Raw genomic sequence first — 16,175 nt, forward strand, 5'->3', positions numbered from 1 at the left:
CCGGCGAGGTCAGAGAGGTGGGATCCCAGCGAGCACAGCGCGAGGCTGGTGGTGGAGGCGCCAAGCAGGTACAGGCACGGCGGGGGAGGCGGAAAGGGCAGACAGACCACCGCCCCAGAGCTGGCTCTGCATCTGGGTCCCTGTCCCCCACCCCGTTAGACCTGATGGGCGGGCGGATGCGGGTGGAGGAGGAGTGTGGCTGAGGCGGGTGAGGGGAGCCGCCAGCCTCCAGTTTGTCCACCGGCACAGGACTGCAGCCCCAGGGTGGGGCTGAGATGTCACCAGCTGCAGGTCTTGTCACCTGCTGGGCTCAAACTCCTGGTTCTGACCCCACATACAGCACACCACGCGCGCCTGTGGACCCTGAAGACTGGGGGCCAGGGAGCCCAGGGTGGGAAGGAGTCTAGGATGGGGGCGAGCCAGTCGTGAGACTTCATCACCCAAACACTACCGCTTTCCTCACCACTATAACCAGAAGATCCCAGCGGTCCCCCATCCTCAGCGTGGTCTCAGACCACTGGCCCCCTAAGGCCTGAACCATTGCTTTCTATTAGCTGGATTCTGGGCCCAGAACAAAGGCCTGCTCTAGTCTGTTAGCCTCCCCCTCCTTAACCAACATCCTCAATGCAGCGCTCCCTACCCCCTACCATTTCTGAGTTACACTGGCATGGCAGCTGCCAGGCCTTCTGCCTGACGGGCTGGGTAAGCCTCTCCATGTGTGCGTACCAGAGCAGCACCCTGTCCTCCAAAGAGCTGGTGGGTCCCTTGCCCAACTGTGGCAGCTCCTAGCTAAGAGATATTGAGCCCCTGCCCTGAGGCCCTTCCCCACCCCCCTCAAGCGCTGAGGCTGGGGCGCCGGGAGGTGAGGGGCTATGCCATCCTCCAGCTTCCCTTCTTGTTTCCCGGGTATGAAGCCTCACCTCGCAGGGTAAGTCGGACCCCTGTTCTCCAGCCCTGAGCCTTTCTCCACCTTCTTCTCACAGCTTTTGCTCCAAACATGAACTGGACAGCTGCCACGTGCTGGGCACTGCTGTTGGCCGCAGCTTTCCTCTGTGACAGCAGCACCGCCAAGGGTGGTCGGGGTGGGGCACGGGGCAGTGCACGGGGTGGGCTGCGTGGTGGAGCCCGCGGGGCCACAAGGGTGCGCGTGAAGCCAGCGCCCCGATACAGCTCTTCCCTGCGAGTGGCGGCAGCAGGGGCAGCAGCCGGAGCAGCGGCCGGGGCAGCGGCAGGCCTGGCAGCGGGGGCAGGCTGGCAAGCTGCAGGGCCCAGACAGCGAGGCCCCAGGGACGGCGAGGACTGGGCACCAGGCGGCAACGACACTGGCTTCTACAGTTACCGGGCGTGGACTTCAGGCGATCAACTTGTGCACTCTGGCCCCCACCTCTGCCTACTACTGGGTAGCATCTTTGGTGCCCTGGCATGGCTGCAACCCTAGGCCTGTATGGGCCAGCTCCCAAACTGTGCCCAACCTGCAGATCAGACCCTCACCAAAGGCTACCAGGCCTCTACTGAGCATCCATCCCACCCCTCTCCCACCCACCTAGCCACCCGGGGTGACTAGGGGCCGCAGGGCCATGGAGTTCTTCAGCAAGGATCTCCCTTATTGTGAGGGTCCCTAAGTCACCTCCCAGAGCTGCCCACTACAGAGGGTCCAGGAGCTTTCTATGGGCAAGTCTGCCCGGGGTACCTTGCAGCTTGTCTGCGCACCTGTGTGCTGGCCATCCTCACACCAGGTGCACCCCAGACTGTGAGCAGACCTCTTCCTTGTGCGTCACTTCATTTCAACAAGTGGAAACAAGTCTTGTTGTTATACTTCGCTTCGTTTTCTCTGAACATGAGGGTCACCTCCAGGACCAGAGTCCCCATCTGAAAGTAGGGCAGCTGCCAACTCTCATGGAGCCCTAGCTGGGCACAGCCCTAGACGAATGCCCAGTAGCACTAACCACTGGCCTGTCAGACACATGGGCCCTAGGGCCTCAGGCTGGGTGAGGAGCAAGCTGCTTGTATGGCCTGTGCAGAAGGCAGCATGAGACCAACACAGCCCATCTGGACACCAAGGGACACTGGAGACAGAACAGAAACCTGGCCAGCATGCTGAGGGAAGACCAGGGGCACCCTCAGAAGGGCCTGCCCCTCTGTGCACAAGCAAGCACACCATGGACCACTGCAGGGTATATGGCTGTCTCCCAGCACGCTCCTGGACCACACAATCCGAGGATTGGCCTTCTGCAGCCTCAAAACACAATCTCCTTCGGTGCTCTGGCCCCTAGATCAACCTGGCCACCTCAGGCCCAAGGCCCATGCCTTGGGCTCTCAGATTTGGGTACCGGCATGGCGAACAGCACCCCCAAGTGCTTCAGGGTCCCCACTTCTGCTCTCCCACAGTTCATACTGTAGCCTCATGGAAGAGGGGGCAGACCAGCATTTTGCTCAAAAGATGGGGACACAGCACTGCCAGCCCCCACCTGCTAACACACTGCCAACACCCTTGCCCTTCCAGAACCATCTGCCAGGAAAAAGGACATCTCCCCAAGAGCCAAGGGAAACCCTGGGGTGAGCACCAACCCAATCAGGGACTTCAGACCCGACCTCACATGAACCACAGCAACCCAGAGACTGGGGTTCTTTCTGGAGGAGGGGAGGAAGTGCCCTTGACTCCTAAGGCCCAGGGCATGCCAGCTGGACTGCAAGCACACTGACGCCACCACAGGTTTCACTTTCCCGCCCGCAGGTCGGGCACCAGGGGGAAACAGACGCCAACTCTCCATGGACCATCTGCACTTGGTGTGGGATGGAGAAATGTGCCCGGATGTGGAGGGCTGTGCGGAGGCATTGACACTCCAGTGTCCCAAAGCCTTTCCTCACCGGGCCCCACGCTGGTCCTTTCCAAGTGTGCTCTCCAAGCAAAGGTGCAGATAATCCTCGGCCCCAACACAGCTGTGACCCACTGCTCCTTGGTCAACCAGCAGGTGCCAACACACAGGAGCTGGAGGTCTCCTGCCTTCGTTTCATGACACCTGGTAGCCAAGTGCAGCCAGGAGAGGACCCTCACGGGGACAAGGGGTGAGCCAATCCTTGATTCTGCCATAGTTCTGGGAACCACCTGTACATGTCTATGTGCACGCTTTATGGTATGAAAATAAACCACCTGGCAGGTAATCAGACTTCAGCTATTGGGCCCTGGCAGCATCCATGTGTATGAGGGGCTTTAGCCGGGCCCATGAATCTAGCAATGTCCCTGAGATGGGTTTTGGGGACCCCACAACCTTGGAGTGTCCATGAGGGTCAGCAGAGACATCTTTTCAGTCAGCTTTCATTCATTCCAGACAAACAAATCCTGCACTGGGCAAGGCTGCTGTCCCAAGGGCAAGGTCCCACCTCAGCCAGGCTGGCATGATGTCTCAGAATGGCCACTGACCTTGAAATTCCTGAGGTTCAGGCCCTGGCCCAATTTCTATCCCCTCCCAGGCCCCTAAGTCCAGGCCCTGCTTGTCAGTGCCCCTTGTGAAGTCCCCAAAGTCCAGGCCCCCACATTACTGAGGTGACCAGGATTGGGGAAAAGTCAGGCAAACAGAGCACAGTGTCTCTTTGAGCAGGGACCTGGTGACCAGCCGGGAACAGAACTGCAGCCCAGGTAGGCAGCCAATGCCTTCTATCTGTGTTCCAAATGTGAACCTCGGCCAGGGGGGGCCACATTGACCATCAGGGTTCTGCATCGGTTCAGGAGGCCAGGACGTCTTGGTCCAGCATCACTAGGCCCAGAAGCCCACTCCGAAAGGCCTGGAGAAAGTCACCAGCCGCCGCAGTATAGTTGGGCTGCATGACATTCACATTCCCTGTAGGAGGCAAGGGGTATTTGGTGAGAGGGTAGAGTGCAAAGACCCCAGGACTGAGAGAGGGAAATGGAGGTCCCAGGATTGGAAGGACTCAAAGACTAGTAAGAAAGAGAACAGAACAGGGCATGTGAAGACTCCAGGATCAAAAGGGAGAGGATGGGAGACCCCAGGTTTGGATGGGAAAGGATGGGGACCCCAGGACTGGACTGGAGAGAATGGGGGATTCCAGAACTGAAATGGAGAGGACAGAGGACCCCAGAATCAGAGAAGAATCAGAAACCCCAGGATCAGAGGGGAGAGAATGGGGGGACTCCAGGATTAGAGGACAGAGAAATGGGAACCCCAGACTGGAGAGGAAAGAAAGAGCACCCCAAGACCAGAGGGGAGAGGATAGAGAACCCCAGAAACAAATGGGAGATGGGTACCCCAGGATCAGAGAGGACACAAGACCCCAGGATTGGATTGGGGAACTCCAGGACTGTGGGGGAGGATGAGGGACCTCAGGATTGGAGGGGATAGAAATAGGGACCCCAGGACCAGAAAGGAGAGGACAGGTGATCCTAGGAACAGCAGGAGAAGATGGAGTATGGCTTTTACCACTGAGTTAGGCACAGTCCAGTAAGATGAGAAGACAGCTTAGATCTCATCCACTGAGACCTGTGTCCACCTTTGTGTCCTCCTGGGGGACACCACTACAAGCAGAGGTCTCACTCACCAGTGCCCGTGAGCACCGTCACCCTGCGGGTCTTGCCTAGCTGCACGGCCACCTTCTTGAGCACATGCTCAATGTCATCACAGGCCCTGTCCAGGCTGTAGTGCTGCACGTACCTGCAGGGGGTGCCAAACACAGCAGGTGACCTCTCTGGTCACAGCCACCACCACAGTGGGATGCAGGCGGGGGCAAGGCTGTGCAGTGTGGGTGCAGGAGGGGTGCAGAAGGAGGTGGGGTGCAGGTGGGGATAAGGGTGAAGGTGGGGCTCTGTGGTGAGGGTGGGGTGTATGTGGGAAGCGGACACCTCACCATACACAGGATACCTCACCAAGGGGACACCTCACCTCACAGGGGATACCTCAGTAAGGGGACACCTTACTACCTACAGGACACCTCACCATACAGACACCTCACCTCACATGGGATACTTCACTGCATGGGACACCTTACCACATACGAGACACCTCAACTCACACGGGATGCCTAAGGGGACACCTCACTGCACACAGACACCTCACCACATGCAGGACACGTCACTGAACACAAGACACCTCACCGCACAGGACACCTGACTCATGATGAAGGTGTTCACTATCTTGGTGGAGCAAGGGTGTTGTGGACATATTTGTCAGAACTTTAAATAAATGCAGACTTGACTATCACCCAGATGAGGGAGGGAGGATGTGCTGCCTGCCTCGCACGCATCACTCACCTGAAGAGCTGGTGTCTGTTAAGGGTGTAGAGAAGATAGTCAGCCAAGGTCTCCTCGCCCACCAAGTGATCCAGCACTGTCCCTGCAAAGCCCACGTGGCACTGCAGTGAGCTTCATGGCCGTGCCCGCAACACCTCTTCTGCAGCCATGCACCCCTCAGCCCAGCCTATGAACCCCTCAGCCCAGCCTATGAACCCTGCTGCCTTCTAGGCACCTCCTACCCCCAGTGCACTTCTCAACCCAGTTCATGGACCAACTGTCCTCAGTACACCCCTGGGCCCAGCGTATGCACCCTGCTGTCCTCCAGGCACCCCTCAGCACAGCCCATGAGCCCACTGTCTGCAGTGTACCCTTCAACCCAGCCCATGCACCCTGCTATCCCCCAGGCAGCCCTCTGACCAGCCTGACACCACTGACACTGGCCATGTGGAGGGTGACACCGTACTCTTGCCCTCCTAGCCACTCTACTGATCAATGCACAGGGCATAGGCCTGGTCTCCGAGGTGGCATGAAGACAAGGGGGCATCTATGGGGTGCTGGTGCAAGCTGAAAGCTATTGCCAACACCAGACTGAGAAGCCCACAGGCCACAGCCAGGGCAGAGGTCCTGGGATTCCACACCACATCACAAGTCATTGTCCTGAAGGGAGACTTTGGGAGCAGCTCACCACATAGAGCCAGCTTCAGGCCCATCTCCACACTCTCAATCCGAGGGGTCAGCACCCCAGGAGTGTCCAGCAGGAAGACAAGAGGCCGTTCACATACCTGTGTTGGCAAAGCTATGAGGACAGGGCATCCCCCACCCCACCAGCGTAGGCACAGCCATCAGGACGAGGGGATCCCCCTACCATACTTGTGTGAGCAAAGCCATCAGAACAGGGAGACACCACCACCCCACCTAGGTGAGCAGAGGCATGAGAACAGGACTCCCATCCATCTATGTGAGCACAGCCGTCAGGACAGAGGAACTCCCCACCCCATCTGTGTGGGCACAGTCATCAGGACATGGGGACCCCTCACCCAACCTGTGTGGGCACAAGTCATCAGGACAGATGAGCACCTCTGAACCCACTTGTCTTGAGGGCTTCAGGGGGTCCTGCTAGGTATCCCAGGCTCAGAGAAGAACCCAACCTGATATGTACAATTGTGCCAAGCTCCAGGCTCACCAGAGCGGGTGGGAATGGAGACTGTGGACGGTGGATGGACTAGTTATCAGGGCAGATGGGGCAGTAGATGGGGAAATGGATGGCGGCACAGATGGGGACATAGACAGTGGCAGTGGACAGGAGAGGGAGGACGGGGTGGTAGATGAGGGAGTGGATAGGGGTGAGTATTGGGGCAGTAGCTGAGGAAGGCAGATGGGCTAATGGTGGGAAATGGGGCCTGGGGAAGGGCACTGATGAGGGGTAGTGGATGGGGGCTAGAGATGGGAGAAATAGGTCATGCACAGGGGCACAGAAGAGGGCAGTGGATGGGATAGCAAATGGAGCAGATAGGGTGTGGATGGGGGAGTGGAGGAGGGGGACAGGGTAGTAGATGGGTGTGGACTGGGGTGTGGACAGGAGAGTGAATGACACAGGAGATGGGGGAGTGGACAGCGTGTAGACAGAGCTCTGAGTGTAGACAGATGATGGTGGGGAGCAGACAGGGAATGGGCAGGACGTAGAAGTGCGGGTAGGTGGGGAGTGGACAGGGAATGGATGGGGAAGAGCAGGCGCAGGGAATGGATGGCCCAGCCTCCTACCCAATGTGTACCTGAATTCTGGACATCACAGCTCTGGTGACACCAGGCTGACCACCCACCCTGGTGGCTTTTCCTGCAGGATAAAGAGACCGTCAGGTGCAGGCCAGCCACAGCACCATAGCAGCATTAACAGAGCATATGTGGGGCCCTCAGACACTAAGGTCCCTGAACACCCCCAAAGACCAGCTCACACAAGTGGTGTCCACAGCTCTGCGAACCTCCACAGTACCCGGGCTCACCATCTAGGACCCAGGCAGGACCGCCCTCCACATGGTCACTTCCCAAAGAGGCTGAGGCCAGACAGAGCCTACATCTCAGACACAGGCCATGCAGCTCAGCTACAGCACAGGACCGCTGGGCAGACCAGGCCTGTCTCTGCTTGGGACCCGGGTGGGATGCCTGCAGGAGGGACTGCTCCATACAGAGGTAGAGAAAGTGGTCGAAAGCAATCACGCAGTGTGACACGCCCTGCCTCCGAGCTAGATGTCTAAGGATGGTGCAGCTCCCAGGGTCACTGCTGGGAGGTGATACCTCCTAACAGGCCTGATCTGTTATGACACTGACTGACCTGAATCAGAGGGATTTAAACACGTGAGAAAACAAAATCCCCCAAAATCAGAAGGTCTCAGCACAGGGCTTAACAGAGAAAGCAGCATCCAAATGAGACTGGGAAGTGGGGAGACACAAGGACAACCCAGAGGCTTAGAGGTGCTCCCTAACACCCCTCCCACAACCGGGGCTCCCAGGACCTTTCCTGAGATGCAGCCTCCTGATGGAGTTGATGAGGGAGGACTTGCCCACGTTGGGAATCCCGATGACCATCATGCAGTACTCCAGGTTCTGTAGGGGCCAGCAGAGCAGGTCACAGTCCCACACCAAGACTCCAGGCCCACCCAAGACCTCTAAGAAGCACTGCACTCTTGGGGGTACAGTCCCAGCCCTTCCTGTTGAGTCTTCAAGCAGCAGGAGGGACAGGTAACCAACAATATTCTCACTTCCCAGTGTGCACCTCCAAACTCACCTCACCTCGGTGATAGCGAGAGCTGCTCGCAATCAACTCCATGACCATCGGGATGATCTGTGACAAAACACACAGCCGACACAACCGGTCAGAGACACACACACTCACTCCTACCAGGACAGACACACACAGCAGGACATACACACATTCCAATCAGGACAGACACACACAGCAGGACATACACACATTCCAATCAGGACAGACACACACAGCAGGACACACACACACACTCTCACCAGGACAGACATGTACACAACAGGACAGACACACACAGCAAGACACACACTAGGACACTTCACCGAAGAAAACATTCAGACGGCGAACAAACATGAAGAAATGTCCAAAGTCCCTAGCTTTAAGAGAGATGCAAATCAAAACAACTATGAGATATCATCTCACCCAGTAAGAATAGCAAAATTCAACAGAGCAGCAAACAACAAATGCTGGCAGGGTTGTGGAGACACTGGAACCCTTATTCACTGTTGGTGGGAGTGTAAAATGGTGCAACCACCATGGAAGGCAGTAGGGCGCTTCCTCAAAAAGTTGGAAATAAAACCATCATTTGACCCAGCAATTCCATCACGAGGAATATACCCTAACAAAATCAGAACTGCCACTCAAACAGATATATGCACACCTATGTTTATTGCTGCATTGTTTACAATAGCAAAGAGATGGAAACAACCCAAGTGCCCATCCACAAATGAATGGACAGAGAAGCTGTGGTATAGGCACACAATGGAATAGTACGCAGCACTGAAAAATAATTAATGAAATAGTATACAAAATGGGTGGCCCTGGAGGACATTAGGCTGAGTGAAACATCTCAGTCATAAAAGCACAAATACTGCATAAAGCTACTGTTACAAAACAGGACTGACATCAGGGTTTGGGGTAGACTAAGAAAAGAGGAGATAAATAATGTACACTGCATTTAAACAGAGGAGGGAAAGAACTGCTTAAAAGGAATACATGATTAGGTATTATTTGTATCATAACAGTCCATAATAAGAGCTGCACAGTAAAGTGGACTGGGGGAGAAACTGTACAATCAAAGACTTTTTTTTCCTCCCCCAAAGAGAAACTGGGGGGTGAAGGGTGGGCAGGAAGGAAAATATGCAACAATGTATGAATGGAAATTCAAGTTCTCTATAAACTTTCATTAAAATTGAAAAAAAAATTAAAAAATAATAATAATAATAATAATTTTTAAAAAAAGACACACCAGGACTGACATATACAAACTAGGAGACAGACACATACACTCTCCCACCAGAACAAACATACACACCTGGACTGGCATACACACACCAAGACAGACACCCCCTACCAGGAGACAACACACAGCAGGACATCAAGACAGATAGTCCCACCAAGACATACACACCCCAATGCACATACACCACACATACCAGGACACACATACACACACAGACCCCAAAAGAGACACATGTCCCCACCAGGACACATACACAGCAGGAGACACAAACATGTTCTAGCTCAGGTGCTCTTTCCTGCCACCTCAGAGTAGGGACTGTGAACATCTTAAGTTCCCCTGCCTACTTCTTAGTCAATACAACAGCCAATGACATCCCTCTAGGCATGAGACTGACCTCCTTCAATGGAGCATTCTAGCACCAGGCACCTGTGCTCTGTCCCCAGTGCTGACACTGACACTGGGACTGGTCGGGTCACCATGTCAGCCACCCACCCCCATGACAAGCAGGGCAATCTCCCCAAGTGCAGTAGTGACTGTGGCAGCTCTAGTGCAGATACTTACCAACTTGTCCAAGTCTGCAGCACTGGACACCCCAAAACGCCTTTTGCTCATGGCTCAGAACACAGTGGCCAGTGTCCTGCCCCAGCCACTGCACAGCCCCACACCCCCACTGGCTCCTCACAATGTGTCACCATGGAAGGCAGCAGGGGCATCAGACGGAGTAGAAAAGACCCACCTGATTAACATTCTCATCCTTCACACAGTTGGTGAAAACGACATTCTTCAATCCTTCCTCTTCTAAGCGCTGTAGGATTTTCTGAAAGAGGTGAAACACTCCTATTTCAAATAAGAAATAAAGCCATGGAAGCAGTGTGGCCCCAGGGCTGTCCAGCCCTGACATGTACCTTGAGGAGGCCCCGGCAGCTTACCTGCCAGCCACACACACTAAACCCACAAGGTCTCAGGTACACAAGAGACCAAAAGTGCTTGTCATGCCAGAACCTATTCCTGCATGCCATCTGTGCACATGCATGAGAGGGCACATCCTGTCCTCAGGGGTGTGGTCAAACATCTCTAGCCTGTCCTTGGGGGCAGGGCGGTAGACCACCACCAACCTGTCCTCAGGGGAGCATGACATCTGTGGACACAAGTGGTGGACCAGTGTGGTATCTGTGGACATGCATGGAGAACCACTGTTGTAGCTGCACTGTCTACAGCCTCCCAGGGAACAAGGCTCCCCTGGAAACCTCACTAATGAAACACAAAGCACTGTATCACCTGAGACATGTTGCTGCTGTAACCAGAGGGAGGTCTGACCAAGAGCTGTGAGAACACAGATCTAGTCACCTTTCATTTGAGACACTCTTCAAAATTAAGATGCCTTAAGCCTCTTTAGCCTGGACATACAGAGAACATCCAACGCTGGTCCCAGGTACCGACTCTGTCACTGGACAGCTGCCTGATCTAGGAGACCCACCTCTTGCCTGGATCTCACCTCTTACTTTGTAAGAAGAGATAAACTGGCAGCCCTCAAGGTGTGGAAGGCAGGCAGCATGGGCACGGGTCTCCTCAGGAATCTAAATGGCTGCCAGGCAAGTAAGCCTGGACCTCAGGGGCCCGAGCCAGCCTGCCTAGTACTGCACCCACAGGAACGGATGCCAGCAATCCAGCTAATGAATGAACAATGGCAGCCCCTCAGCCATGGGAGTCACAGTGATGCCCATGGCCTGCGTGGCCAGACTGGACAGTGGTTCCCGCTTATGGAGCTCATCTGCTGCACACAGATCCTGTCCCAGGCCCTGCAGCCTGGCCTGCCCTCTGAGTGGACACCAACTCGCAGGGAGGAGACATGTGCAGCTGGAGGAGCAGTGCTGAGATGCTTCTGCCAGGTGGGGGTCCAGACACCATGTGTGAAGGATGCTGAGAACACAGGAGGTGCAGGCAGCTGAGGGCACCATCTGCTGTGTGAAGGCTCTCACCTTCTGCTCCGTGAGGTCTGCTAGGTCCATCTTGTTGAGGACAAGCAGGTGAGGCTTGAGGCCAAGGGTTTCCCGAAACAGGGGGTTGCGGCCCGAAAGTGGGATGTGACAACATTAAGGCACAATTCCTGTGAAATGTCACCTGCCATTGCTTGGCCTCGCCTATGGCCATGCAGTCAGGCACTACCTTGGAAATGTCTGACCAGGGCTGAGACCAGGCTGAGGTGGCCAAGAACACACCCAGAGAGGCCTCCTGGGGCAGAGAATGTGACCTCTCCTGACTCATGCCAGGTCCCAGCCTGTCTCTTGTAGGTGGACAGGTGAATGGCCATCATAGCTTCTCAGACAGTGATGTTGGCGGCGACAGGCAGAAACTCAGAGGTTCTGTGATGAGCTCTGACTGCCTCCAAGTGCAGCTCAGCACATGCCTACAGACAGTGAGGAGGAGCTGATGTGCAGCCTGATGGCCAGTCACCTCCATGACAGCGGGGGACCGGTGGATCCCAGCGAAACACAGTGGTGCATCTACTCTCAGAGAGCCTCCTAAACTGGGTCACACTCACACCATCACACCTCAGGCCACACCTCCATCCCCATTTCTCAGCCAGACTCAGAGTCCACCCTACTGAGTGTGACAACCACACAGACAGAAGGGTCCTCAGTGCTTCTGGTCTCTCCTCCCCCACTGACTCTAAGACTGTCATCTCAGGTAGGGCCCGTCTAGGTACCCTGTAATAGGCAGCATCTCATATCACACAGTTAAGGAACTTTGTAAAAATTCATACTTCCTCCCTGACATCAACCACCTCCAAATGAAAGCACCAAAGTCTCTGACCCTTCTTCCTGGACAGAGCAGAGGCCACCAGGGTTCTCAGGACCTCAATGGGCTGAGGGCAAGAGAGAAACGCCCTCTAGTCTGTGTGCTGTCACTTCTAAGTCAGACGTAAATCTTACAGTTAACACCAGCACAAGACATGGCCAAGTGACATCACAGCCAGGAAACCTCTTCTCACTGCACATCACAAGCTTTAGAAACAAAAAGCGGGCTCCCTGCTCTCCGGATAAAGGCCAGCAATCTAAAGGTTCTGACTCATGGTTCCCCTTTCCAAGGATCCTCTGGGCTGAGCATAGGCTGCACAGGACCAGAAACAAAACCATGTGGCAAGGCAGGAATAAGCCTTTCCAGAAGGGGACTGGCTATCAGGGTTAAACTGAGCACGTTCAGGAGCAGAAGATGAGCATCTCACTGTCAGCAAGGAAGCTGCAGAGAAGGCACCATGTGTCCTTCAGAGCCAGAGGTCCCTGCACCAAACCAGGCCCTACGCAAAAGCAACAGGAGCTACAGCAGAAAACCAGACACCAGCAGGAGACGGCTGACTGGGACTGCTGCCCTACACTGCCAGAGCCAGGGCTTCACCCAAGGTTGCTGGAGTACTAGAGGGAGATTCCATAATTAGAATGACTAAGCAGGAGCTCCGGTGGCCTAGTGGGAAGTAGCTGCACTGCAATCCCCAAGGCAAACGGTTCGAGGCCACCAGATGCTCTGTGGGAGAAGGATGGGCAATCTCCTCCCATTCAAACAACTGCCTCTGAAAATCCGCCAAAGGGTCAGTAATGCATCGGTTCCGACTCTACGGTACAAAAAAGCAAGCTGACCATGAGGCTGAACTTCAATGGGCCCGCAAGCAGCTTGAGAAGCTGTTGACTGAAGAATTGTAGCCTATGCCAACTTCAACCATAACCTGATAACTTCCTTAATAAACCCTGTAACTGTGAGTCTGGTTCTGTGAGGTCTGTGTAGTCCTTGCAGTGGACTTCTGAGCCAGTAGTAATACAGTACGACTGGTGTTGGAATTAGATGTGGAAGCATGCGGGTCATGTCTGATCTCAGGAGACTTACTCTTGTATTGTGGATGCTGTTGATGGGGACTGTTCCTCTCTGTGGAGCTTACAGAGGTCAAATGTGCCTGTTCCTGTGCCTCTGTCACTATCTGCAAAGTGCACACATGTGAAACAAAGCCCATGTGATAGTCACTAGCGTGTCCCTGTGGCTGACTCTCAGGGAATGCAAGGCTCCTATGTGTTGTAAATCTTAATCTCTATGATATTAACAGGGCAGGATTAGAGGCGTGATTAGCACTGACAAGGGAAGTCTCCTCAGGGTTGTGACCTGCCTCGCATGGACTCTCTGTCCAATCCTACATCCAACTTGTTAGCCTCCCAAGTTCGCAGTCTGCAACTCTGCCTGGTGACCTTGGACTCATCAGATTCCTAAGACACCTCCATCCTGAGGACTGATCCTTTGCCAACATCTGCTAGGGAATTAAGCTGTTTGTTGAGATAAATCTCTCTATAATTATACAGAAATGAAAGAAGGCAGGAGGACTCTTGTGGCTTCATCTGTGGAGAGTTGTGCTATTAGCCCAAAAGCCGAGTTTCTCTGGTAGTCAGAACCACCAGTGGCTCCGAGGGAGAAAGATGGGCAGTATCCTCCTGGAAACCCAATGGAGAGCTCCCAAGAGTCAGAACCAACTCAATGGCAAGTTCATACATTGTTATGCTTCCTTGGGTTTGCTCTACAAAACCCAGGCCACAACACTACATCTCACTGATTATTCCTAGAGCAAAGAGGAAGCCCCATTAGCCAGTAGGGACAGAGGAAGTCTCAAGCCCTGCAGCTAGAGCAGATTTGAAGCCTTAGGCACACTGTACAGAAAATTCGACTTAGGCATCAATGGGAAACTTCAAAGACATAAAATATCCAGACCAGACAGGAAATTCTGATTTAAAGATAATGCCCAAACTGTGCCCGAAATGCTGATTTATATGGTCCCAGGTAATACTATGTACAGTTCCAGGTGAGACCCAGTCCTTTGAATGTCAATTACTGACATGGGTCTCAGGCCTCCCACTGAACCAAGATCACTAGATGGAAGGGAATGGGGAGAAGCAACAGCCAGGAAGCTTCTACCTCCCAGCAATACAAGCCCCCCCCCCCCCGAAAGGATATCCGGGCATCGTGGACCTCAATGATACAGTCCACCAGCTTGAGCCTGCTCTGCATCTTCTTCAGTCCTGAAAGAGAAGAGTCATCGAAGAAAGAGGGCCTGGCAGTGATGGCAGACTTGCTGTCAACAGACCACCAAAAACTGCGCTCCACCAAAAACAACTGAGACAGACAGGCCAGAGCAGCAGCTAGAAACAGCCTCTGGCCTGGAGAGGTCACAGGATGAAGCTTCATCCACAAAGCCATTCTTCCCTCCTGACACCAGGGGGTGAGGGGTGGTTTTAACTGCCAAGGGTCTTTGAATCTGGTCTATTATGGAAAGGATGATGATGACCAAGTCCTGACCATTCACTCACCAGTGTCTCCCACACCTCCAGCATCAAGCATAACTCCTCCTACCCAGCAACCACACACAACAATCACAGCATTCCTCCTCGTCATGTCCAACATGGTAATTCAGTCCTTAAGGACAGACACCTCAGGCACCTGGCAAGAAGGTCCTCAGATACAAGGAAATACCACCTGGGCCTGTTGCTGTGCAGCCAAACCCTTGTTCTTCTGGTAAGCTCCACCATAGAGACTATTAGCACAAAGCCGGGGAGTGGGCGGGGATGCGGCTGCAACAATCAGAGTGTCCTAAGTGGGGAGAGGGTTGGGAGGGTGAGTGCAGTGAGAAGTCTTACAAGTCTCTGGTCAGGTTTTTGACAGAAAACGTTAAGAAACTCCCAGCATGATTCCAGATATGTTGTAAAGGTTTCAGGGCAATACGAACAGCTACTTCGCAGTTTGAAAAGTGCTTTCACATCCACCCTTCTACTCTCCAAGGCCTAGTTAGGGAATTAGATACACTAGGCAGCATGAACGGGTGAGCGTCCAATGCTCGCCGTCGGAGCTGCCCAGGCACCCGAGGACAAGCCTAGCAAGGCCCCCCAATTGTCACGGCCCCGAGGACGGCTTGACAGCTTCCAAAACAGGTGCAGGGCCACCGGCAGAAGGCATTCGAGTACAGTTAGGGTAGACACACCCCACCTGCCAACTCAGTCCGTGAGCTGGCGGTCCTGCGGGTCAGAGGTTCGCGACCAGAATTCGGGTCGACATTCCAGAGTGACCAGGGCTGTGGCCTGGAGCCGCCGCAGTACTAGATCCCAGCCAGCAGCCAGAGCCGAGCACTGCGCCAGGGAAGAGGCGCTGCCCACGGGCCACGGAAGCCCGGGGGAGAAAAGGAACCAGGACCACACATGTCAAATCCCGCCCGACTCCGCCAAGCTTCCGCCGCGCGTCCCAGAAGAGCACGGCACACTCCTCACCCTTGGCCATGTGGCCCGGGAACCAACGAGCCACCTCCCGGCCGATCACGGGGAACTGCTCCCGCCAGGCGGCCAGTGCGCGCTGAGCGAGCCGCATGGCGCTGTGTCCCGGAAACGCAGGCGCAGCGCGGCGGACCGCGCACCCCGAGCACCTCCCCCGGAGAACCCGAACCCCGCCACTGAGTTCCGCGGCTCCAGGGTTCCGTGAGTGACCGGAGCATGCGCGCAGCAGCCCCGAGTGGGCGGTCCCAGGGCAGCGTGGCCAGCCTTACCCCAGGCTGGCGCGCTTGTTTAGACAGTCATCTGTTTATTAAGAATCATTACATTCAAAAGTCCCGAGTTTGTGTTTAACCTGAGCAGCCCCTATGTCAATGCTTGACCCATTTCACAAACTTGATTAAAGAATGTTGTTGTATACCGTAGAATCAGAACCGACCCATAGCTGACCCTCCAGCGGATTTTCAGAGGCACAGGAAGAGATTACTCATTTTTCTCCCGCGGAGCAACTGGTGGATTCGAACTGCGTGCCTTCAGGATTTCACTGCAGCTTCTTGCCACTAGGCCACCAGAGCTCCCTAAATAATAAATATCCTTTAAAAGGTGAAAGTCTTCATTTTCCTTTTCAATGGCTTGGAT

The 16,175-nt window shown here is 54.6% G+C and overlaps 2 protein-coding genes across 2 annotated transcripts; one reads left to right on the plus strand and one right to left on the minus strand.

Annotated features, from left to right (window-relative positions):
* Window positions 1-997: 997 nt before the first annotated feature.
* SPRN (shadow of prion protein homolog (zebrafish)) lies at window positions 998-1,438 on the plus strand. The gene has a single exon (XM_006880108.1). The coding sequence runs from the start codon at window positions 998-1,000 to the stop codon at window positions 1,436-1,438; it is 441 nt and encodes a 146-aa protein (XP_006880170.1).
* A 2,285-nt stretch (window positions 1,439-3,723) lies between these two features.
* On the minus strand, window positions 3,724-15,636 carry MTG1 (mitochondrial ribosome-associated GTPase 1). Its single transcript, XM_006880109.1, has 11 exons — window positions 15,540-15,636; window positions 14,236-14,300; window positions 11,226-11,330; window positions 9,983-10,063; window positions 8,028-8,084; window positions 7,756-7,846; window positions 7,018-7,079; window positions 5,931-6,027; window positions 5,264-5,345; window positions 4,555-4,667; window positions 3,724-3,839 (listed from the first exon to the last, which is right to left on the minus strand). The coding sequence occupies exons 1-11, from the start codon at window positions 15,634-15,636 to the stop codon at window positions 3,724-3,726; spliced, it is 966 nt and encodes a 321-aa protein (XP_006880171.1).
* Window positions 15,637-16,175: the final 539 nt, after the last annotated feature.

The sequence above is a fragment of the Elephantulus edwardii genome, unplaced genomic scaffold (assembly GCF_000299155.1).
Source record: "Elephantulus edwardii isolate Elephantulus edwardi_28Jun2011 unplaced genomic scaffold, EleEdw1.0 scaffold00006, whole genome shotgun sequence".
NCBI classification, from domain to species: domain Eukaryota; kingdom Metazoa; phylum Chordata; class Mammalia; order Macroscelidea; family Macroscelididae; genus Elephantulus; species Elephantulus edwardii.

What these genes read in the sequence shown, in the direction of transcription:
- SPRN (XM_006880108.1), top strand. Translation starts at nt 998, where the DNA reads ATGAACTGGACAGCTGCCACGTGCTGGGCACTGCTGTTGGCCGCAGCT.
- MTG1 (XM_006880109.1), bottom strand. Translation starts at nt 15,636, where the DNA reads ATGCGGCTCGCTCAGCGCGCACTGGCCGCCTGGCGGGAGCAGTTCCCC. An exon ending in CAGACCTCACGGAGCAGAAG is followed by an intron (nt 10,064 to 11,225) that starts GTGAGAGCCTTC and finishes CACCTCTTTCAG; the next exon opens with AAAATCCTACAGCGCTTAGA. An exon ending in GACGGTGCTCACGGGCACTG is followed by an intron (nt 3,840 to 4,554) that starts GTGAGTGAGACC and finishes TGCCTCCTACAG; the next exon opens with GGAATGTGAATGTCATGCAG.